Source organism: Erinaceus europaeus, chromosome 5 (genome assembly GCF_950295315.1).
Source record: "Erinaceus europaeus chromosome 5, mEriEur2.1, whole genome shotgun sequence".
Classification (NCBI taxonomy): domain Eukaryota; kingdom Metazoa; phylum Chordata; class Mammalia; order Eulipotyphla; family Erinaceidae; genus Erinaceus; species Erinaceus europaeus.
In genome coordinates this window covers 19,729,110-19,754,894 of record NC_080166.1, presented here as the reverse complement: position 1 = coordinate 19,754,894, position 25,785 = coordinate 19,729,110, and the positions used below count along the sequence as shown (strand labels likewise).

At 42.5% G+C, this 25,785-nt stretch overlaps 1 protein-coding gene across 1 annotated transcript in view; it reads right to left on the bottom strand.

Moving 5' to 3' along the window:
• Positions 1-360: 360 nt before the first annotated feature.
• Positions 361-25,785, bottom strand: part of BASP1 (brain abundant membrane attached signal protein 1) — a 67,951-nt gene continuing 42,526 nt past the window's right edge. Inside the window, exon 2 of the mRNA XM_007524315.3 lies at positions 361-1,146. Coding sequence (XP_007524377.2) covers positions 432-1,136 — 705 coding nt within the window. The 5' untranslated portion in view covers positions 1,137-1,146 and the 3' untranslated portion in view covers positions 361-431. The remainder of the gene's footprint in view (positions 1,147-25,785) is intronic.

Genomic DNA, 25,785 nt, shown 5'->3' with positions numbered 1-25,785 from the left:
CTGAGGCCTGAGGAGCAGAGCACAGGGGACAGCAGTTGAGGTACAAAAAGCTGCTCTGGACTTTCAGACATTTAAGCTCACGAATCCAGGACCGATTGGAAAAAGTGGACCGGCAAGTATTTATTAGATATTTTCCCCCACAAAAATACTATATTTGGATTTCCCCCACCCCCTCCCCTCCCTTAATGGGAAAACTTTCCTTTTTTTATTATTATCAATTTTTTCTATTATTTATTTTAATATTGGGCAATACATATCATGACTTCCAATTTGAAACCAGTTAGTCTACGAGAGAGGAGAAAGAGGGGGGGAGAGAGAGAGAGTGAGAGAGAGAGAGAGGGAGAGGGAGGGAGAGGGAGGGGGAGGGGAGAGGGAGACAGGTGGGTTCTGAAGGTGGACTGTGGTTTCCCCCGAGGCTGTCCTTGTGTTGGTTACTCTTTGACCGCTATGGTTTGCTCGGAATTGGGGGCCGGGGTCTCCGCGGGGGCTTTGAGCTCGTCTGCAGGGGCTGCGGGGGCCTGGGCCTTGAGCGTGGAACTGGGGGCTTCCGGGGTGCTCTCCTGGGAGGACGGGGGGACGGCGGCCTCGCTGCCGCTGGGTTTTGAGTCTGAAGCTGGGGCCCCGTCGCTTTTCGTCTCCTGCACGACAGCGGCAGCGGGGGCCTCAGTCTTTGTGGGTTCCCCGCCCTCCTTGGCCTTGTCATCCGCCTTGGGGGGCTCCGCGGCGGCCGCGGCGGGCTCGGCCTTGGCCTCGGGGGCGCCCCCTGGCGGCGGGGCCGCGGAATCGCTCTCCTTGGCCGCGGGCTCGGCCTTGGGCTCGGCCGCGGGGGGCTCCGTGGGCTCGGGCTCGGCCTTCGGGGGCGCGTCTTCCTGGGCGCCTTTCGGGGTGTCTTTGTCCCCCGCTGCCGCCGCGGCCTCCTTGTCGTCCGGCTTGCCGGCGTCGGCCTCCGCAGCCTTCTCCTCTTGGCCCTCCTTGGCCTCCGGGCTGCCGGTGGGCTCAGCTGCCGCCGGGGTCTCGTTCTCCTTGGGGGTCCCCTCCTCCTCGGTGCCGGCGCCCTCCGCCTTCTTGTCCTTGTCCTTGGCCTTCTCGTCGTTCACGTTGTAGCCCTTCTTCTTCTTGCTCAGTTTGCCGCCCATCTTGGGAGTTCTGGAAGAGAGCAGAGGGCAGGGCCCGGGGGGGAGTTAGATGTGGCTGCAAACTGCAGGTGGCATCCACACTGGCCTCTCCCGGGAAAGGGTGCGGCAAGGTGAGCCCCTGGGGAGGGGTGGTGGTCGGGACATGCAGGGAGGGAGGTATCTCACTAATGGCACAAGGACCCCCCCCCCCCAAACAATATCGTAGGATCCCAGGAAGGGTCAGCACAGTGACACCTGGGCCAGGCATGGTGTGTGACAACAAAGCAAAAATGACAAGTGGGGAGATGAAGATGGGTGAAGGTGGCCTTGGGGTCCTGGTAATGATGAGGGCAAAGGACTCAAGTGGAGGGTGAGAATGTTTCCCAGAGACCTGTCCGGGGAGGAGATACTGTACCCAAGTGTCAACTGTACTGTAAACCAGCATCCCTTTCCCCACCCACCCCAATAAAATGAATTTAAAAAAAAAAAAAGACTCATGGAGGCAAAGGACCTTTAAATTGCGGGGGTAGTGAGGTTGCTTCCCAGAGGCCTGTCCCAGGGATGAGAAATTATACCCCGTTTCAACAATTGTAGTATAAACCATCATGTCCATGTCCCCTCCTACCCCCCACTCATAAAGTGAGTCTTAAAAAAAAAAAAGATTCATAGAGACAAAGGACCAAAGTCAGGGGGTGACAATGTTTCCCAGAGACCTGTCAGAGAGGAGAGATTATACCCACCTTTCAGCAACTGTACAGTCCCCCCCCATAAAGTGAGTTTTAAAAAACAGATTCATGGAGGTAAAGGGCGAGAATGTTCTCAACAACTATACTGTAAATCATCACACACACACACACACACACACACACACACACACACATGTGCACACAACACCAATAAACTTATCAAAGTGTCTAAAATTATTTGACACTCTTGCTAAGAATTCATGATTGTCACAGCTGGCACCTGGCCGTGCGTTAGGGCCCTGGGTACAAGCCCCAGGAACCACATGGGAGCATCAAGGATGCCACTGGAGGAATTCCCTGGATGGTAGAGAGGTGCTGAGGTGTCTCTCCTCTCCTCCCACCTGCTAATATATATATCCAAGTGGGGGGGGGGGGGCACCTCAGAGAGCTCTTTCACTCTTCCATCCAGCCTAGCAAAGGACAGCCCTCTAGTAATCAGGAAGCACATCCTTACCAGATACGGAAGTGCTACCCCTCCTGGAGCCTTGACTTCCCTGTCTCCACAGCTGTGTCTAAGGTGAGGTCTGACGTCAAGCTCAACAGGAGAAGCAAGGTGAAAACTAAAAGAGGCTTCACAGAACCAAGCAGAGATTCCAGGACACTACCGAATAGCATATTCAAGGCATTCATTCTCTATCTAGTCTCCACAGCCTCTCCCATTCTCATTTGTTTACTTTTAAAAGCTTTAAAAAAAAAATCTCTTTGTTTCAACTAAACAAATGTAAAATATATATACGCAGAGGAGTCTGAATTCCTTGTGACAGAGTGTGAATGATGGGTCTGCCGTCAAGCTCCTGACTGTGCTCTTGGATTTAAAAAAGAAAGAATGAAATGGTGTTCTATCATGTGCACTTGCTAATTCCCAGTCATTAAAAAAAAAATAAACATGAAACAGGGAATCAATAAAAAAGTTAAAAGCTAGTTCTTAACTGCAGCAAGAGGAAATAAGCTAAAAGCAATAAATCAGTGATCAGAGGCTAAACCGCCCCTTGGGCAGAGGAGGAGTAGTATTTGTTTCTTATCTGCCTTCTCACATGGAACTCGAAAACCAAGTATTGAACATTTGTGGACAAAATGGCAGTGGCAGCCATTTTAGATTTAGAGTAGAGCTGAGAAAAGATGTCATAATTCGAAAACTCTCTGGAGAGATGGCACAACTGTAAGGAAGTACAAATCCCAAATTTCTAGGGAAAAAAAATCTCAACCACAGACTCACTACTCCTAGATATTCCCATTAGCACATACATTTTCAAAAATCAAAAGCATGTAGGTTTGGATCTATTTTTCCTGCTAAGACCAGTGGGGGCTCGGGGGACTCTCTCTCGGAACTGAGAATTACACAGGGCTCAGTAACGTTGAGTTTGTTAGTTGTGTCTCCGATTTGTAGGCACTGCTTTTCAGGGATGTAGGAGCTTTGAAGAAACAGTTCTGTAGTAATATAAATATTCTTCTGACTGTAATTCAAGTTCGCCACGAAATCTTAATGATCATTAGTACCCCTTTCCTTACCCTCCCCCCCTTTTCCACTCAGAATGAAGTGTCCAACTTCCTGGAGGCTGATTCTGACATAAGAACTTCTTTTTTAAAAACAAAGTTAATTTATATTATTGGATAGAGACAGAGAGAAATTGGGAGAGAAGGGGGAGATAGAGAGGAAGAGAGACAGAGAGACACCTGCAGACCTGCTGCACCGCCTGTGAAGCGACTCCCGTGCAGGTGGGTCGCCAGGGGCTCGAACCAGGATCCTAATTGGTGCTTGTGCTTCGTGCCACGTGCACTTAACCCACTGAGCTACCGCCCAACTCCCAAGAACTTCTAACTGTATCTGAAGCCCGAGTCTTCTCCCTGGGTTAGCAAAACAATAGTTCAGATTAAAGAATAGTACAGATGAGAAGAGTAAATTCTGTGAACTGTTGCCAGAAGCTGAAGAGAAAATATTATGTGTTATATAGTATATATAATATTTTTTCCCTTCAAGTGCATTTATATAGTATCAACTGTCAGAACAGACCCACCATATTGAAAATCTTTTGAGGAAAACTGGATGCAGTTTCTTGGCAAAGCATTACAGAAATCCAATTCTGTTAACCCTTCTGGTGCCCACAAAGAACTTCAGAAAGAGGAAGAACCTTCCTTGGGGTCTACGCAGAGATTATCAAGTGCAGATGGAACCACCACCATTCCAGGGCAGTACCTACTCTTGGCAGAATCATACAGCATTCCTTGACCTGTCTCCTTGAGAAAAAAAAAATCTCTGACTTAGGAGAGAAATACTGTTTATTCATGACACTCCTTAGAAGCATGAATCACAGCCATGAAATAACCCACATTTATCTTATTTAAAAGTTGACTTGGGTAGGAGAGCACTACTCTGCAGTCAAAATTTGTCTCACTCTATAAGCTAATTTCCTGTCTGGAATGACTGTAATAGTTTGGGAAGAGGAACAAAGCAATGCATTGAAAGATGACTGAAATATCGTTCCTTTTCTCAAAGAATAGATTACGTTAGCAAAGAATTGTTCCTGGGATCATGACCCACTTTCCACATCCAACGGGCCCTGACTTCATGTGTGGTTATTTCTCCACTGGAATTCGAAGCTAATGTATAGGACAAAGCTACACTTACATATGGTGTCACAAAGAAAGACAGAAGCTTGAATCTCTGTTTTGTGTTATAACTCCTTCATCAAACTCTTCCTTAGCCAATATGCAGGAATGGTCAATACTGAAGATGATTTCAGCTCTGCTATTTCAAGATACATGTTGGCACAGTAGGGTTGAGCTAAGATATAATCACCAATCTGGCAGGTCTGCTTTTAGGATCTCCTCCCAGTTCTAGGATAGCAGCCCAATACAAGAACGTACAAATTCCAGAACAGAAAATAATGAAATGCTATCTGGCATTGTGGACATGACACAGGAGTGTCCCTTTCTAGCACAGACAGTGTGAAATTCTATACAACAATCCTCAGAGGCTTAACGGCACGTTGGTTTGCAAACCTAAACTCCATGTTACTAAAACTGGTCTGAAACACAGTAAGGACCACTTTGTCTTTGTCCTTAGCTCAGCTGCAAATTCGTTTGGGAGTAAGAAACAAATGTACACAACCAAGTGACACATATGAAAATATATCTCCTTTCCTGTTTGCTATGCAAACACAAGGTTAACAAACAGTCCAGTTTTTGACCGATTTGTTTGTGTTAGTTATACACTGAGGAAGTTTCTAGAATATGCTAGAACCCTGGAAAAGTGGACAAGTCTGATTGATTACCTCCCAAGACAATAGAGGTATACATGCATCCGAGGGAAAATTAATATTACAATTTAGGGGCCTGGGAGCTAAGTCACCCAGTAGAGAATGTACCCTACAGCATGCAGAAGATAGAACTCCAGAGATGGTGAAGCTACAGTTTCTCCTGCCTGTCTCTCTTTCTCCTTCTGAACTTGGGCTTTGTTGTGAGATTGTGCATGGATTTTTTTGTTGTTGTTGTAATCAAACATTTCTTGACAGCTTCTTGGATACTGTGTACTGTCTTACTCCTCAACAAATTACTCAATTACCTTATTTAACTTTCAAGACCACGAGGTCATACATTGGCATCCTCTTGAACACATGGAAATGCGAAGTCCTTGAGATCTCAGAACACTACTCTGAGCAAAAGATAAAGCCCAAGAAAATTAGAGAAGCCAAGAAGGCAGCATGTGGCAGGTAAAGGAACCCCCACTAAGAAACTGGCAACTGGACAGAACGCTGGCCCCAGGAGTCTGTCCCAACCAGTATCACCAAGTTGGTGGTAATACAGGGTGAACCGGAAGTTGAGGTCTGTTGCCAAGGATCTCATACAAAACTTTGCTGGTGAATTAGTCAAGGGAAAGTATAAGAGGGGCAGAGAGTACTGAATCCTTCAAAGTACTCTGCTCATTTTGATCACTTCCAATTTTGAAAGAAATTGCTTGATATAGAAAACAGGAACTTCTGTATTTTGTGGAAAATTGAGAAATGTTACGCATGTACAAACTGTTGTATTTACTGTTGACTGCAAAACATTAATCCTCCAATAAAGAAATTAAAAAAAAAAAAGCAAAAAGAAATATATCTTTTTGGGGGTCGGGCGGTGTTGTTGTGGTGGTCTGGTGTCGGGCTGCACCGCAGAGAAGAGAGCGGACGTCCAGAGCAAAGGGGTACACAAATCTTTATTATAGGATGGGGGGGGTTGGTTCAGACCACGTGGAGCCAGCCGGCAATGGCCGTCCACACTACCTGACCAAGGGGGGAGAGAAGGGGGCGAGATCTGAGAGAGGGGGAGCTGAGAGCCCGGGGGGGGGGGGGGGGGGGGGGGGGGGTGAGGGGGCTTTTTATTGGGCGACAACCAGGGGTGACGTGTAGGGCCAGGATTGGTTGAAGGGGGCACTGCTAGGATTTCGCGGGCGTAGTAAAACCTGGGGCGAGACTGCATCAGAATAACTCCTCAGCAACAGGGTGGTAACACAACGGGTTAAGCACACATGGCCCAAAGCACAAAAACCCGCCTAAGGATTTCAGTTCAAGCCCCTGGCTCCCCACCTGCGGGAGATGGGGGGTTGCCCCATAAGCAGCGAAGCAGGTCTGCAGGTGTCTGTCTTTCTCCCCCTTTCTGTCTTCCCTTCCTCTCTGAATTTCTCTCTGTCCTATCCAACAACAATAGCAATTTTAAAAAAAATTAAAAAGAAAAGACTAGGAACATCTGTTAAAAAAAAAAAAAAAAGCTGAAATGTAGGAACAAATAATCCTCTCTTCAAGTCAACCTCAATCTGTATTATAGTGTGAGGGCTGAGACTCCCCAGACAGAAATAAAAATCATAGATTACAGTCATCAAACTTAACTTCCTCCCAACTGAAGCTGACAGTGGGATGACCACGTAAGAAATATCAGGTTACCACCCAGTTATCTTCCCATCTTTTCTTTTAAGATAGAGAGACAGAACAGAGAGAGACAGAGTAAAAGAGACCACGGCACTGAAGCTTCCTTCAGTACGGTGGGTTGTGCGCATGGCTATGAAGCACACCATCACATTTTCGTCTTTTGGTCCTTGACATTGCATTTCAGACATTAGAATGAAAAAGGAATCCACATGCCTCAGTAACCTGTGTGTGTGAAAAGAAAACAAAATGAAGCAAAAATTTGCTGTCCACCTTAATCTCCACTAATTAGGCAAATGTAGGATGTTTAGGAGAGTAAATTTATTGTCGCTTTATTATTATTATTATTCTTTCCACAGAAGAGTCTAAAGCATTTTACAGCTTAATAATTCTAAAGTACAAACAATATAGTGGTTTCCATTTCTCAGAACTATCTTGAGTCCTGGTCCATCCATGTCAAGCATCTATCTAACTAGATAATCCCATTTACTAATCCCATTTGATTGTAGACAAACATTCTGGAAGAATTACAGTTCTGCCTCTTGGTAAAAAAAAGGAAGAGAGAACGTGATTCTAGCACCTTAAGGTGATCTTAGGACAGGAGGTGGGAGAATCAGGGGGCAGAGAAATTTTAGAGAGAGCACAAGTGAGCTTCAGCCTTCGTTCTGACTCTCTCATTGTGCTTTTACCTCTTTCCTGTCTGAGAACCCCAAACACTTTGCACCCATGTTATACATTCCACCCACCTCCTAAGACTCACTGCACCCAATTTTTGGTTAACACCACATCTTCACTTCTGATGATGCTTAACCCTTTGTTTGTTGGCAACAAACCACTTCTCCTAGTGTAGAAGTATTCATTTACAAAATTCATGAACACTAGAAAAGTTTTTTTTTTTTTTAAACCAGTATTTCAAAGTCCAAAAGACCCAGAAAAGAGCATCTTCCTGGTCAGGCGGCATAACACTGCTTATGAAGTTGGATGATGTTTCTCTTTAGGAACAAGTACAGAAGGTAAAGTAATAAATGCTCTACATTGAGATGTAATTCCCTCTCTAAAATGAACAATCAAGACGATCTGAAGCTGGCAGCCCTTTTCTTCTAAAAGGAAATCCTGTTTAGTGAGTTAATGTTCAACCATAAAATTAATGTCACATATACATATATCAATAAGGAAGAGTGTAGTCTTGCATATCTAGTTTCAGAGAATTCTCATAACAGGAATATTCCATTTTACATAGTTGTTTTTTTTTTCCTTCAAGGGGTGAAAGGCAAGAAATAATTTGAAAGGTTGTGTTGTAACCAAGATATCCGAACAGATAGAGATGATCTCTTCACAAAATTCCAACGATTCATCCCTTTTCCCAGTAGTTGGAGGAAGCCTGAAGATTTTCCCTAGTCATTCAAATTATCCAACATCTGTTTGTTTTCTACACATAATCCCCAAGGCACATCAGACCAACCTCATCACAGAATCTCATCAAACAACCACGATTCTTGCAAACTAGAACACAATTTGGCTATTGACAGGAATGAATTCACTTTGAATTTCCCTAACACGCCCTTACATATTTCTGTATACTTTATAGATCTTAAAAACAAAGCCAGTCTGCCAAGCACGACCTACTATATTAAGTGTGTCCAATAAAGGTAGATCAGCAGAGGACAATTGCTGCTGAGGGTGACATAGGATTGGTTATACATCTTTGCCTCAAGATGTCTGTCCAAAGCAAGTCACTTAGCACTCTGTGGTAAGTCTGTGAAATATAGTGAGCTATGTATGCTGCTGCCAGCTGCCAATACTTTATTAAAGACTAAACGAATCACCTTCCATTCTTGGGTCTCAAATGGCCTAACCAGCAAAATGAACATTTTTGCTAGTTTGTTTTTGAATGTCTTTAATTGTGGTGTCAATAATATTGCCCATATGCCACTTATGAAATTCTTTTTTTTTTAATTTTTTTAAATATTTATTTTATTTATTTATTCCCTTTTGTTGCCCTTGTTGTTTTATTGTTGTTGTTGTTGGATAGGACAGAGAGAAATGGAGAGAGGAGGGGAAGACAGAGAGGAGGAGAGAAAGATAGACACCTGCAGACCTGCTTCACCTCCTGTGAAGCGACTCCCCTGTAGGTGGGGAGCCGGGGTTCGAACCGGGATCCTTATGCCGGTCCTTGTGCTTTGCGCCACCTGCGCTTAACCCACTGCGCTACAGCCCGACTCCCATGAAATTCTTATACACAGATGTGCTCAGATATTAAGATGACAACAAGAGCAATTTTAAAATAAACATATTTAAAGTTCATTTTCTTTCTAAAACATGTTATGTAACAGAATATATATAGAAGGAAGATGGACACACAGAAATACCATTCCTCAGCAAAAGAACCCAGGGCCTCACCTACAAGGTGAGTTGTATATAGGTGACTTGTAGCATATCCCTTGTGATTTTTTTCTATGACTGCCTATGCCACTAAAAAAAGAAAAAAAAAAAGGCTAGGTTTGAAACAAAAAATATACCATGAGTGATGTTATGGCCTGAACAGGTGTCTGGTCAAAATTCATCATCATTCAAACTTAGCACCAGGTGATGGGGTAGGAGATAGGACCTTTGGGGAGTGGTTGGATGTGGGGGTAGAGTCATCAATAGTGAGATTAGTGTCCTTATAAAAGAGACCTCACTGGGAGCCAGGCGGTGGCGCAGCGGGTTAAGCGCACACAGTGCAAAGTGCAAAAACCGAAGGATTCCGGTTTGAGTCCCTGGCTCCCCACCTGCAAGGGAGTCGATTCACAGGTGGTGAAGCAGGTCTGCAGGTATCTATCTTTCTCTCCCCTCTTCTTTCGATTTCTCTTTGTTCTATCCAACAACAATGACAGCAGTAACAACAACAGCAACAAAAGGGGAAAAATTTAAAAAAAAATAAAGTTTCTTTAAAAAAAGAGAGAGAGAGAGAGAGAGAGATCTCACTGAGTTCCCTAGTCCTTAATTTGATCTTCAACTTCTAGCCTCTGGGACACTAAGAAATAGATTTCCATTGTTTACAGCCACCCAGGTAACTGTGGTACTTTGTCATAGCAGCCAGAGCAGACCAAGGCCATCAGCAAAGCTCTGTACTGCAGCAACACGGCCATCATAAAGACGTAGACTGTCTGGCACTCTGGAGATTCAGCTGACCATCAGCCTGCTTATTACGGGGATGAGGTAGCACTCTATGTGATTTCCACATGTAGAGATTCTGACAAACCAGAAGTAAAATTTGGCTAACGTTCATATGTTTGTCAAAAAAGTCATTTAAAAAAATGTTTCAATTTCATTCAATGAATGCTTTCAGAGTAAAGGGCCAGTCTTGTAGGTTAAAAGTTGGGATGGCGGGACCAGGTGGTGTCAACGCACATGTTACAATGCACAAGGACCCAGGTTCAATCCCCCAGTCCCCCCTCTCCCCTCTTGATTTCTGACTGTCTCCAACAAATAAAGATAATTTTTAAAAAGTTGGGATGGAACTGAAATCAGCATGGATGGAGACAGTAGCTGTTGGGTGGGGGGGGGGGGGGAGGAGACTCGTACTGCAGTATTTGTACAATAAACTCTCAATTGTTTCTCCTTAACTTACTTTTGATAGATCATCTGCTCACTCCTCGGGTCGGTCCCTGCTTGGCCAGAGTTTTCCTGTGCCCACCAAACACTGAGAAAGAGTCCTTCTTAAAACCCATGAAAATGCTCACCATTTCCCTCTCTTTGTGTAATGCTGAAAGTCTTTGAAAACTACCATTTCAAATACAATTTAAGTCAATCTCAACAAAGCCACAATAACTCTCACACACAAACATGAGGTTTTATTTAGTTGTGTGTAGGGTTGTTGGGAAAAAAAAAAAAAAAACAAGTGGAGAGAGTTGCTAGGTCCAAATTCCTAAAATAAATAAAAATAAAAAAGATAATTGATTCATGTTTAAAAGAAGAAAAAAGTAGGTCAGTGACTTCTAATTTAAATAAGACAGTGACATAAAAGAATAATCAGGCTCAAAAAGCTACATTAAAAACAACTTCCTTGTTCCTCACCATCCTGGATCACGCAAACCAGTTACATAAATTCAGCATTTAGTAATCTAAGACTAATTAGGTAACTGGTTTCCTGCATACGGAAACCATTTAACAGACAAAACTCCCTCTGAAAATGGAAACGGTTCTTCTGACTCCACCACATCACACAGAAGTAGCTGATAGTGCGGACAGTTTTATAAATCCTTCTGGAACACGTGTTTGTCTGGTACAAATGGACCTTCTTCCTTTCTTATTTTTAAATTTCTTTACTGGGGAATTAATGTTTTACATTCAACAGTAAATACAATAGTTTGTACATGCATAACATTTCCCAGTTTTCCATATAACAATACAACCCCCACTAGGTCCTCTGTCATCCTTTTTGGACCTGTATTCTCCCCCCACCCACCCACCCACCCCAGTCTTTTACTTTGGTGCAACACGCCAATTCCAGTTCAGGTTCTACTTGTGTTTTCTCTTCTGATCTTGTTTTTCAACTTCGGCCTGAGAGTGAGATCATCCCATATTCATCCTTCTCTTTCTGACTTATTTCACTTAACATGAATTTTTCAAGGTCCATTCAAGATCAGCTGAAAACGGTGAAGTCACCATTTTTAATAGCTGAGTAGTATTCCATTCTGTATATATACCAGACTTGCTCAGCCACTCATCTGTTGTTGGACACCTGTGTCGCTTCCAGGTTTTGGCTATTACACATTGTGCAAATGGACCTTCCTTCTAAAGCAAAACCATGCTACTTTACAGGAAGGAATACTAACTCCTTAGTCATATGGAACCTTCCCACAAAGTGGTTTGTTTGTTAGTTTTTTGTTTGTTTGTTTGTTTTTGTTGTCAGAAATCAACTTTCACCACATACAACTAATTTTAAAAAATATTTACATAGTACTTAGATTAACTTCTCTGGTGTTCTCATGAGTTGACAAGAGACATTTAAAACATTCAGGACAATTTACTTTTTAAGGTTTACTTATTTCCTTATTAATCATAATCAAAGAGGGAGAGAAGGGAGGGGAGAGAACCAGAGTACCACTCTGGCACATGTGATGCTGGGGTCAAACCTGGGATCTCATGATTGAGAGTCCAACACCTTATCTACTGTGCCATCTCCAGAGGGTGCCTGCTGTATTCAGGGCAACTTCTTATACCAAGGATGTACTTGTTCACTGTCATTTTTGTATCCAACTCAAGATGCCAGGACAGAATATCTAACCTGGATTTTAGTTGCAATAAATCTTCCACTTTTTATTTAAAACAAAGTCAGTCAAGTTCTGACAATATGAAAGCATTCATGAAATGTTAACAGCCTTTATGAACAAATAACATTTTCCCAGGAAGAAATGCTCTCTGTACAACGACAACGATAAAATAACAAGGGCAACAAAAGGGAAAAAATGGCCTCCAGGAGCAGTGGATTCGTAGTGCAGGCACTGAGCTCCAGCAATAACCCTGAAGGGGCGGGGGGGAAGAAATGCTCTCTGTATCTCTCAACTCAGTTGAAAACAAAAAATACTTCCTCCCAAAGGGGTAGAACTGAGAAGTGACAATTTCATATATTAAGTCCTTCACAGTTCCCAAAGAAAACAGGGAATAAGTCCACAGAGTAAACCTACAACTTTGTAAAAATGTGGGGTAACCTTAATATTCATTCAGACTTAGGAATTTCATCTGTTTCCTTCATAAGTTTCTAGATACTTTGTCATTTTTCTTCCAGGAGAAATCCTAGTTAGATATTCTGTCCTGATTATCTTGAGATGGACACAAGAATGACAGTGTCCAGCGGAACAAGGTTTCAGCTCTGACCCCCATTCTCTGCCAGTGCTAAGAATGGCACAGACGCAGAGTGCGGTGGAAAATAGAGCCTTGTGCTGACTTGGTAGTCTCTACAGAAGACAGTTCTGCTTTCCCAATGACTGGGGTTCTCCAGTTCTAAGGCTGTGACATACAAGGTTCATTCTCACTGTCTGAGCATTTTAGATCTATTTTTGGTCAAGGCAACTGTCAGTGTTTAAGACATAAGAAAGGACACGGTCCCATCAACTAGGATAGTTTGTAATCAATATTTTAGACTTAGAAGCAGGTCTTACGGCGTTCCAGTGAAAGGTGAAGTTCCTTGAAGCTATTAGTTCTTTATAGAAAACACTAAATAATTTGGTTGGGTGGTGATCTGGTGATAAAGCTTTGGACTCTCAAGCATGAGGTCCTGAGTTCGATCCCCAGCAGCACATGTGCCAGTGTGATGTCTGGTTCTTTCTCTCTCCTCCTATCTTTCTCATTAATAAATAAATAAATAAAAAGCTCTAAAAGAACAGATGTGGGAAGGTTCTAGAGACTCTGCTTAAATTCTGCATCAGCTTGTTGCTGACGTTTAGATGTTCTCCCATATGCAGACAGCCGCTGTTTGTAAATGTTAGATTTTACCTTGGGTATCCCTTTCTCTCACTAGTTAATTTTATTTGATTTTTATTTGATTTTTCTGCTTTGCCTCCAGTAGCTGGGGCTCAGTGCCAACACTATATATCCACTGCTCCTGGCAGCCATGTTATTGGATAGGACAGAAAGGAATTGAGAAGATGGAGAGATAGAAAGGGTGAGGGAAAAATAGACACCTGCAGATCTGTTTCACCACTTATGAAATGTCCCCCTGAAGATGGGGAGGCAGCGGCTGGCACCCAGATCTTTGTAGGGGTCTTTGTGCATAGTACTATGTGTGCTTAACTGGGTATGCCACCAAGCAGCCCTTGGCAAGTCTCTAATTGGTGAAACCCACTGGTTAGTGTTGCCCATCTTTTTTTTTAAATATTTATTTTATTTATTTATCCCCTTTTGTTGCCCTTGTTGTTTTCTTGTTGTAGTTATTGTTGTTGTCGTCATTGTTGAATAGGACAGAGAGAAATGGAGAGAGATGGGGGAAGACAGAGAGAGGGAGAGAAAGATAGACACCTGCAGACCTGCTTCACCACTTGTGAAGCGACTCCCCTGCAGGTGGGGAGCTGGTGGCTCGAACCGGGATCCTTACGCTGGTCCTTGCGCTTTGCGCCACCTGCGCTTAACCCGCTGCGCTACAGCCCAACTCCCAGTGTTGCCCATCTTTGAATATCTACCCCCAACCATGGGCGATCACATGCATTGCATTCTTCCTCCTTTAAGGCTCCTCCATTTACAGTTTTCAAAACCTCATTAAGTCCATCTCTTTAGCAGACTTCAGAGTTGTTTCCTCTAATCACTGACAGCATCGTAACTCTATGACCATGAAAATCACAGCCACACATTAATTGATATATAAAACAAAAACTTGATACACAGAATTCCTCCATGTGATCTGAAAGTTAGTATGACTTCAGTGCTACCTTCTTTCTGTCTTCTGTGTCTGCTCTAAAAATAGAAATTACTCATACAGACCCAAGTTTCTATTATGAAAATAAAAATTTGGATTAATTATTTCTTTTAAAAGCAGTAGAATGAAGTTTTTGTGTTTGTTTTGGCAAGAGCTTCTCACATACTTCCTAGCTCCTGAGTTTTTGTTTGTTTGTTTTTTGACATTCAGACAGAGACACAGGGACAGAAAGAGCCCACATCATAAAGAGTTTCTCCCAGTGCTATGGTTCCTCTCATGTGATGCTGGGAGTCGAACTTGGGTAACATGTATGGCAAGGCATGTGCCACACCTAGTGAGCTATTGCCCTCATCATTCTTGAGAATAGAATTCTGAAGGATGTTATCAAAGAAATCATGGTGAAGATGACTCCAAACCTCCATGTCTATTAAAATGTGATAGTGTGTGTCAGAAACTAGAATGTTATTTCCATTCTGACTGCTACATCCTGATGTGATCAAGATGAGGAACAGTCTCCTTTTGATTCTCTTTCCATCCTATCACCAGAAGAAAATAAATCAACCTCATGGAGATATGAGACTAAATTAGTATTCGTCTCGATGAAACAGAAATCTTTGGTTGCTGCAAGTTTACTGTCTTAGAAGAAGCAAGTGTCACTCTGAGAATTCTTGGCTGCAAAAATCCAACAGGTCTATATGCAAGGCAAGCAATCATAAATCTTAAAAGTAACCTGAGAAGTAAGAATTAAATCATGAATTGTACCTGCAAATAAACTGAATAGCAGACTTCCTGGATTTATAACTCCTCAGTCAAAGAGAGCCCAAGTCACCCGTCAAGCTTAGTTAAAGCAAATGTTGAGATAAGAAAGGAGAAAAATACTACCTTCAGGGAAGAAATTACCCAGATTCTAGTATGCCAAGAATCTACACAGTGGATTCAGAAAAGTGTTTTCAATAGGATAAAGAAGATTCAAAATATTTGAATATGTCCAATAATTTTTGCTTTCAACAAATGACTGGTCTTTTTCTTGTAAATGGTGAGAAATTTTACTCTGAAAGAGGACAATGAAATAGAAATAAAGTAGCCTGTGTGCATGTTTGGTACTCCGACTAAGCTGTTTTATCTATCAGTGATTTACAGTCTTATCAATGCCCAAGGATGATTTCCATTGTTGAAATTACCACTGTGGTGTGATACAGTCAGTTTTTATTCAGCGACTCCAGCATCACCAACATTTAGAGGATGGTAATGTCCTCTGGGGAGAGGGAACTATAATAGGAATTGTCAGCTCATGCCTAAGTTTTAAGGCAAACCTTTTAAATAGCAAGAGTAAAAGGAGAGAGAACACTCTTTCGAGGCAATTTATTCCCTTGTTACAAAAAAAAAAAAAAGAAAGAAAGAAAGAAAGAAAAGAAAGAATATCAAAATTGTTAAAATGACCTGGAAGTATTTGGGAATAATTCAACATGCAGAGAAAGATGCATACACACTCTTATACAACCATTTTTCCAAAGAAATAATTAGGACGAGTTGGACCCACAACGCCAGAAAGTTCTCAAGCGGTCCCTCCATCATTCCCCTTCATTAAGTCCAGCAGAGCCCTAGAGAAGCATCCCCAGAGCATCTTTGGGGACCAGCCATCAGAAAGCCAACACGCAGAGTATCCTCAAGAACATTAGATGTTTAGAAATTACACTGGAAATATCAATTTGATGTCAGTGGAAAAATAAGCTAGACAAAAGAAGCAGCTAAATATCAGAGAATGAAAAACAACAAGATTTTCCCAAAAGAGATGCTTTTTTGCTGCAGTCAGGAGAGCCAGAGTAATTTGTTTGTTTGTTTGCCTCCAGAGTTATCACTGGGGCTCAGTGCCTGCACTATATATCCACTGCTCCTGCGGCTATTTTTTTTTTTTGATAGGACAGAGAATTTGAGAAAGGAGGGGGAGATAGAGATAGATAGGGAGAGAGAGAGAGAGAGAGAGTTAGAAAGATGGACACCTGCAGACCTGCTTCAGCACTTGTGAAGTGATCCCTCCCTGCAGGTATGGAGCCAGGGGCTCAAGCCAGGATCCTTGCAGGGGTCCTTGAACTTAGTACTATGTGAGCTTAACCCACTGTGCCACCGCCTGGCCCCCCAGAATAGTATATAAAGGAGATGGAGTCTGAGATTAAAAAAAAAAAAATCACAAGGGCACTTATACATATACTATTTACTCTGACTAGGAACAGGATAACAATTTGATCTTTACATATGTCAACCCAACACCTGTCTTGAATTATTATTTCTGTACATTACTATGAGAAAAATCAAGGCCTACCGGAGGTAAATAACTTAACCAGCATCACCTAAGGAGTAGTCTGGAGATGTGGTCTGAACCCAGACACTTCAGTTCCTGCACAAGCTCTCCAAAACCATCAGGATGAACTGCCTTGCAAGACAGCTGAGCTATCTATAGAAAAAGAGGGGAAGTGGAAAGTGTTTATGTCAGAGAGAACAATGGGAAGTGTCTGGTCAAAATTACAGAAATGCCTATTTACATTTAGGAGATAAATGAGGACACATCTAGTTGGAGTTAAGGGATGATGAAACAGAAACCTATAAATCTGTCATAGTCTGCACTCTGGTGACAGAGCAGAAAAGCAGCTCTTAAAAAAAGCCAGAAGAGGAAAAACAAACAAATCCCTCAAAAGTCCAAAGAAGGAACTATTTTAAAAAATGATTAAAAAAGAAAACCATAGAAAATGGGAAATTTGGTGATGAGCTGTGAACTGCTAATCCTGGAACAATCCAAGTGAAAGTTAAGAGATAACCCTCTTTGGAAGGCCTCATGAAGTACCAGGAACCACAAAAGATAACTATGATTGTCCAAGAAACTAGTGTTGGTCATGGGAAGACACTAATCAAGGCAGAAACTTCAAAATTTGCCAAGATTGTTTAGTAGGATAGAACATTTATGTAAGAAGGCAGGATAAGACAAAGGAGAAAGAGAGCAGCTCAAGTAGAAAGATAAAGGGTAAAATAACTGGCAGACAAGGTCCTCTAAGACTGAGAAAGGTAAGTCAGGAGGGCATTGGAATAAGAGGACCCCTTACTCGACAGATAGGAGAAAGAGGCGTGTGGTCAAACTCCATGGCCAACAGCTGTTCCTAGACACAGCTGGCATCACTCATTTTCATATTCCATAGCGAAGATTCAGTAAGATCTCTCTACAGTAAGTGTAAGATCATCTTCTTGGATTCTTCCATAGTACTACTTAGGATTACTCAACCACTGTGATGAAAGTGCTGGCATTTCATCAACTAGAATGCTAAAGAGTTATTAACCTTCTAACACCTAAACCTGGAGAGGTCTTAGTGCAAAACAATTAGAGATGCAAAACAAAAGCCAATGGACTCAATGTATTATCAAAACGTTTAATAGTTTTTTTGGACAAAAGGAATGTACAGTGTCTAGACACATATTCTTAATATGTAGGTAGAAAAAGAAGCTTAATTAAGAAATCTAATTCTTTCCTGACGATGCTGTCTTCTCTTGGTCTTCAGATGACTCATGAATCTTTGGTTCTTCACGACATCATTGCTTGGCCCTTTTATTCTGTGCTTGTTTTTTGGAAGTTTGAGCAATTAAATCTGTTACGCCTCACTTGAATATCGACCTAAAGTCTACAAATTTATTCAAAGATCCAAGATTTGTTTTATAGCCAATAGTGCACAGAGAGTAGTCAACAAATCATAGGAACTCATTATATTCCCCAAAATGCAATTTTCAGATTATAAACTCATAAGACAAAGAGCCAGTGCAGCCACAACCGTCAACTGAGGGATGTAAACTGAGCTTTCAATTAGCAAAAGCTATGTGCAACTGCGACACAAGCTTCCACTCTATGCAGTGAGACAAGACTAAAAACTATGTGCAACCGTGACACAAGCTTCCACTCCATGCAGTGAGACAAGACCAAAAGCTATGTGCAACCGTGACACAAGTTTCTACTCTATGAAATGAGACATGGCCAAATTACAGAGAATACCCATTACAAGGGAACACAGAGTATGAAGGTCCAACACATAATTAAAGACAAGAATTCAGAAATATGTATAATAATATTCATCTTTTTCTTTTAAATTACTCTATGCATATTCCAGAAACCAAATTTTCATAGTTTATCTCCTGCTAAGTTTTAACCATAAAACTCTGAATTGATGACACTATTCTAAACTGGGCGGGTGGTGGGTCAACTGTCCCTGGGCAGAAAGATTGACTGAATACAGACTAAGGAGGGTTCTTATCCTTTTAATATCCTGCCACATGCGGCACACAGTACCAGAAAGCATGTATTATTCATTCTCATCAATAATCTAATATACTTTTAGAGTCAGTTGTGCGTCCACATGGTTATTTATTTGCACTTCTCAAAAGCCCTGGTGGCTGCATGCTAGCAAGACTTTGTAAATTACCTGCACTCTTAGTCAATAGAGCTAGTGAGTGAACCACAACCAGCTCAGGAAATGCCAAGTGCTGAGATCACTTCTCAATCATTCCTCCCTTCCACAGACCCAGGAAACCAATGTCAGTCCATCTTACCACCGCAACTAATGTTGACCACTCAAGACAGACTTAAAATAAATGCTGGGGCAGGCGAAAGAAGGGGGTAGGGTTGTCCTAGCAGTTGAGATGTTTTTGCTGATCATTAGTGGAATAGTATCACGAGTTTGATGCCATGGCAGACTCACTCAGTGGACCCACCCAACAAAGGCAGGCTGAAGGCCAAGGAAAAGAAATTGCTATCTCCAAGCATAAAGGAGGGCTCCTGCTTTTTTTTTTTTTTTAATTATTTAAAGATTTTTTAAAATTATTTATTTATTCCTTTTTGTTGCCCTTGTTTTATTGTTGTAGTTATTGTTGTCATTATTGTTGGATAGGAGAGAGAGAAATGGAGAGAGGAAGGGAAGACAGAGAGGGGGAGAGAAAGATAGATACCTGCAGACCTGCTTCACCACTTGTGAAGCGACTCCACTGCAGGTGGGGAGCCGGGGGCTCGAACCGGGATCCTTACACCGGTCCTTGTGCTTTGTGCCATGTGTGCTCAACCTGCTGCGCTATGGCCCGACTCCCTGGCTCCTGCTTTTGGTAGACTTCAGGGTGGCCCCAAGGGTAGTGTTTCTTTCCCCAGTTCCCCCAGATTCACTCAAGAATCTGTGGTTTCTACAGCTCTAGACTTCTTAAGACACTTGGTTCCTGAGCAGTTGCAGTAATTTAAAGCAACTGCAAATATGGCGCTCGCCAGCAATGCAATGCAGACTTTCTACCTGAGTCTTTCTCTCCTTCCCCTCTTGTGCCCACTGTCCACACACAATCATCAACCATCACAACCTTAAGGTAGTGATGTTACTTTCTTGACCAGATGTCCCATTTGTTCTCTGATGAAATTCGTTATTTTATGGTAATATTTGTCTTCTAGGGAGAACCAACTTTCCATGACTAGGTCACCACAGCTCTGTCCCTGAAGAGGACTTCCATTTTTTATGACCCCCTACAGCTGCCACATACCATCATTTCATGGACCACTTTTTCTCTGGTACCAACAGCATATGTAGCAATTCCATCCTAAGCTACTCCATATTTTAATAGTCTTCAATAAACAACCGTCTGGAAATCTTTTTTAAAATTTTGTTTATTTATTTATTTATTTTAATGAGAGAGAGAGAGAAGGAGAAACTGGAACACTACTCAGTGTTGATTTATGTTGGTGCTGGGAACTGAACCAGGGACCTTAGAGCCTCAGGCACTTAGGTCTTTTTGCATCATTCTAGCATTCTTTCTATACATTCTTTGGATTTTTTTTAAAAAAGGACTTTGCTTTGTTGAAGGGGTTCAGGAAATGGTTGTTAAATACATGGGGGGCAGTATATCTAGTTAATTTTGACGAGGCTGGAGTAGTGCTGAGTACATTATGACATATAATGTTTAGTGTCACCTACAATCCAGATCCTCCTGGCAAATCTTTATACATTTATACAAATCTTTATACATCTTTATACATAAATGTTCCTCTCAAACTATCCATGCTCCCCCGATACTTCTTGTTTAAATTTGAGCCTCCTGGCTACTTAAACAGGCACTGGGCAATGAGAGGACACTGAACATCTGAGGCGTATGGTGCTATGAGATTTAAAAGCCTAGCTAAGAGGTAGGCTTCCTTCCTGAACTTCGAATTCCTTCCTGAACTTCGAATTCTTAGAGAAGAAAGATGATGTCTTTTTATCAGCAGAACCCACAGGGAAAAAAACAATACATACTGTTTGGATACATGCATTAGTGGGAATAAATCTGAACCGAAGCAACTAGAATGTGATAAAACGTGTCCCTTTTTCCAGATGTGACTTGTCACACGCTAATGTGAGAATGCTGCTGCTTCACTAGGCTGAGTCAACTATTTCAATCAAGGGTATCAAATAGTGCCAGTGACGTTTGCATATATAGGAATCCTGAGGAGCTTGTTAAAACATGATGATAAATTATAGTCATGAGTGAGAGAAGAAAGGGGGAAAAAAACACAAGCCAGGGTCAAGAGTCTACACTAGTAAAATATATATATTTATTTTTTGTGCTGGAGACACAGTGTAATGGTTATGCAAAAGACTCACGTGCCTAAGGCTCCAACATCCCAGAGGTCCAATCCCCAGCACCACCAAAGCTGAAACTGTTTTTTTTCTCTCTCAGTGTCTCTCTCATTAAAATAAATAATTAATTTAAAAATACCCCCCTTTTTTTTTTTATTTAAGAAAGTATTAATTAACAAAACCATAGGGTAGGAGGGGTACAATTCCACACAATTCCCACCACCCAATCTCCATATCCCACCCCCTCCCCCCCTTTGTTTTTAACAAGCTGACCAGGTGACATGAAGCAGGAAGTTCAGGGGCCACCAAGAGAAATGGTTAGTGCCAACATTATGTATCCTGTATCCACTGCTCTAGCTACGAGAGTCACAAGTAAGGTAGAGTGACCAGGGCTATTCTTCTTTCCAGAAGTTCCTTAGCCTCCCCCAGACTCCCAGACACCCCCTCACCAGTGTCACTGGCAAAACACAGGAGAAGCTTGGCACAGGCAGCCTGCAGAGCAAGTGCAGGGCTGATGACCAAGGGACAATCTCATCAATTTAGAGAAGCCCCCTTACACTCGTCCTTTTCATTCTGGTGATTACTGGGCTCTCGAAACTTTACATCAGGCTCAACCTGACGCTGTTGACTGGCTACGGAAGAAGGGCAAACGCTAGAAGAAGAAGAACCTGGGCTCTGTAAACCCCTCTCTTATAGAATTCAAGACTTCCACTGTTGTTTCAGGTTGACAACCTGCCCCAGGAGACAATACTGTTTTCAGAAGCAACCGTTTTTATTTTTTTTATGTAATGAGAGTTCACATTTCAGAAAACAGGTTTTTCTCTTTGGGTTCCAATGTCTCTTTGATGGTTTGCCAATGGGCCCCCATCCCTGATCTAATGTACCCTGGGAGAGAAAGTATATGGGCAAGCAGGTCAGCAGGCCAAGTTCAGCTATGAGAAATTGGGCAGGCAGGTTTGCCTCTGCGAGCCTCCCCTCACCTATGAACGAAATTGAGAAGGGGAGGAGGCAGGTGGCTGACAGCCCCAGGCAGAGCATTTGCAGTCAGCTGGTGCCACATTGCAGTAATTCAGCAAATTTCCCTTCACTGGCCTTTACCTAAAAGCATTTCTCAACCCTTGTCCATACGTGAAGGGAAGTAGACTAGAATTTCAACATGAAGTAGTACAGAGGTGAGGAGACGAGTAACTGTAATCACAACAAACGGATACCGGATTCAACGATAAGAAAAATCAGAATCACTTCCATTTAGCATTTAAAAACTAAGTCAAAGCCTGCAACAGCCGTTATATAATGGAGCTTTTGGAGAGCAAATAAATGTTACAAAATGTGTAGCATCTGATACTAAGAACAGATGTCTTACATGGGGGAAAGAAATGCCAACCAGGAATACCACGTGACTAAGTGAGCCCAGCACAGAGGGCAAAACTGAAGGGGAAAAAAAAGGAGGGGGAGAAAGCATCTTTAAAAAGTGTTTCAAAGCGATAGGTGGGGAAGAGCCTTTTCTAAAGTAGATTTCCATCTCACTTGCTTTAGGTAAATTGAGGTGTTTTCTTCTTTTCTTTTTTTAGTGAAGGGCCCCACACAATACTCTGTTTTGACCATCTCGTCTGTTTATCACTCACATTTAAAATGGAAAGATCAATAAGCCTTTTTCCCAGGGGAATTTTAATTTCCAGTAACAGCCATAAAAATAATGTATTCAACTGAACTGTATACCATTAGCCCCTCCCCCAATAAAACGATAACGGGGGGAGAAGTAATATATTCAAACACAAAGTAAAGAGAAGAAGAGCCAGGGACACACCCCCCTCAATCTTAGCAGTGGGAGGGGGGGGGAGAGAGGGAGAGGGAGGGGGAGGGAAGGAAGAAGTCAGACAAGAAGGTAGTCAATTCTTCATTTTTCTTATAGGCTGTTGGGGGGGGGGGGTGTTGCGGGGAGAAAAGAAAAAGCAAGCCCAGTCTGAGAAGCAGGAAGCAGATCTTCATGACACCAAATCTGCCAGGGCCTTGATCCTGGGAGTTCTTAAGCTCCAGGAGTATGAGAAATAAAGGCTTGGTGTTTAGTCCACCTGGGCATGTGGATTAGTGTTAGGACAGCCTGAAAGGATTAAGGCAGAGAGATGGAGCTGACACACACAAAAAAAAACCTCCTGCTTCTCCAGCAAATTAGTGTCACAATAAAAAAAAAAAAAGTTTTAAGTGTGGGGAGAAGTGTGAGGTAAGTACATTAAAGGAATAAATGTCACTTAGAAGTTGCATGGTGTATATATACACAATAGGATACTACTCAGCTATTACAAATGATGACTTCACCTTCTTTACCCCATCCTGGATGGAGCCTGAAGATATCGTGTTAAGTGAGATAAGTCAGAAACAGAAGGATAAATATGGGATGATCTCACTCACAGACAGAAGTTGAAAGACAAGATCAGAAGGGAAAACACTAAGCAGAACTTGGACTGGAGTTGGTGTATTGCATCAAAGTAAAAGACTGTGGGGTGGGGGTGGGGGAGGGTTCAGGTCCTGGAACATGGCAGAGGAGGACCTCATGGGGGTTGAATTGTTATGGACAACTGGAAAATGTTACACATGTACAAATTATTGTATTTTACTGTCAACTGTAAACCATTAATCCCCCAATAAAGGAATAAAAAAATAAAATAAAATAAGATGCAACATGGTAGGGGGTGGGACTTAAAGTATAAGGCTCCTCCATGCCATACCCAGCATGGTCTACACCAGAATCATGTTTTCCTGGGGAAGTTTGAATACAGACTGGGTGTCCGTTGCTTCTGATGAACGATCATTAATTTTGTTAATGATGGATACTGCATGAAAGAAAGAAAGAAAGAAAGAAAGAAAAAGTCATTTGTCAATGTGAGAGGCTAGTGAAAGAAGCTACAGCTGAAATGACTGCTGTCTAGAATTTGTTTTAATATGCTCTGGGGGGTGGGGTTGGGGCTTGAGAGAAGGGCTGAAAAGAGTGAGAAAAGCTGATCATTACTAAAGGAAAGTGAAGGGCATAGAAAGAGCCATTATTCCATTCTCTCTACTTTGATGTGCTAGAAAATGCCCATTAGAAAGTGACTGTCACTCAGGCAATGATGTAGTTACACAGAAAGACTTCCTTCCATGCCCGAAGCAACAAAGTTTCCAGGTTCAATCTCCAAGCAGCAAAAGCCAGAGTTTAGACATGTTCTGGTAACCGACAAGTTTGGGGCCAGGCAGGGGCACACCTGGTCAAACATACATGTAACAGTGCACAAGAACCCAGGTTCAAGACCCCAGTCTCCATCTGCAGTGGAAAAGCTTCATGAGGAGTGAAGCTGTACTACAGCAATCTCTCCTCTCTCTCTCTCTCTCTCTTTCTCTCCCTCCCTCCCTCCCTATTTCCTGCTTCCCTCTATCTCTATCCCCCCAAAAAAGAATAAATAAAAACACTGGTTTTTTTCTCTTTTTCATTAGCTAGGACAGAGAGAAACTGAGAAGAGAAGAGAAGGCAGAGAAGAAGAGAGACCTGCTTTCCTGCTCGTGAAGCTTCCCCCAGTAAGTGGGGAATGGGGGCTTGAACCTAGATCCTTGCACAAGGTAATGTGCACACTCGGCCCTCTTAAGTGCTTATTTTAAGTTGTTGGTTTTGTAGGGCCTGCTAGTGATGTTATAAATACCCAAATGGTCCACAGCAGGAGAAAGGTTCTCTGTCCCCATGTTTTACACACACATGTGCAGGACTCAAATTCCTGAGTGAGTTCCACCTTGAAGTGGCTGGCGCAGGCCTCCAGATGCTGTGTTGGACCACCCACTGAGCCCAAGGGCAAACAAGGTCATCTTTGACCCCCACCCCCACCCCCGACCCTCCAAGTTTGGATCTCAGCAAAACACTACTTTCTAAAGGGGTCAAAGCTAACAGCTAATGCTAGCACATCAGCGGGATTCTGAAAGGGTGATTTACACGGTTTAGACAAGGCAATAACAAAAAGTCAACTGATTTTTTACAGGAGGCAGAGCAGAAAATATACAATTGAGGGGCCAAATCTCTCCTTATGAAGCATCCCGAGACTTCCATGGGATGTTTCAAAACTGTTTAAAAATATTTATATATGGGGAAAGTGGTGGCATACCTGGTTAAGCTGGTCAAGCACACACTTTACCATGCACAAGTACTGAGGTTCAAGTCCCTTATCCCCACCTGCAGGAGAGAGCTTCTAGAGTGGTGAAGCAGGTCCGCATGTGTCTGTTTCTCCCTCTCTATCTTCCCTTCTCCATTTCTCCCTGTCTCTCTCAAATAAATTTAAGGGGGAGGGGGAGAAAGAAAAACAGACACTAGGAATATGATCAATTCATTATGCTGGCACCAAGCCCCAGCAATAGCCTGGTGGCAATAAAAAAATGAATGAATGAATGAATGAATAAAATACAGTATTTATGAGAGATGAGTTATCGTGGTGTTAGGGTCTGAACCTGGGATCTTTAAGTTGCAGGAATGAAAGTCTACTGTACTATGATTGTGCTATCTCCCTGCCCCATCTCCTTTTAAAATACTGATTTTATTTATTTCATATCAAGTAGAGAATTTCACATAAGAGTGAAAGAGAGAGACAAGCCAGAGAAACACTCTGATACACATGGAAGGGGAGGGAATGAACAGAGAGCCTCGGACATGCAAATCCTGCACTCTTGAGTTGAGCTAACCCCCCAGCATCCTTCAGGAACTCTGCATACTAAGATACAGGCCAACGTGTGACAGCCCAAAAGTGGGGTACTGAAAGGCAAAGCATGGGGACATCGTGATGCCAGACAAACTGGAAACAAGTGAATCCTCAGACATCAGTTCCAGACACCTCAAGATTCACTCTCTGTAGGTGGCTGGAATTCCTCACCCCCAAGCCTACCATGGTCCACAAGCCATTGCCAAATGGAATACACCCAGGACAGAGGAGTTTTCGGCAATCCTGGAACTGGGACATGTGATAGAAGAGTGTGCTATCTTAGACAGTCAAA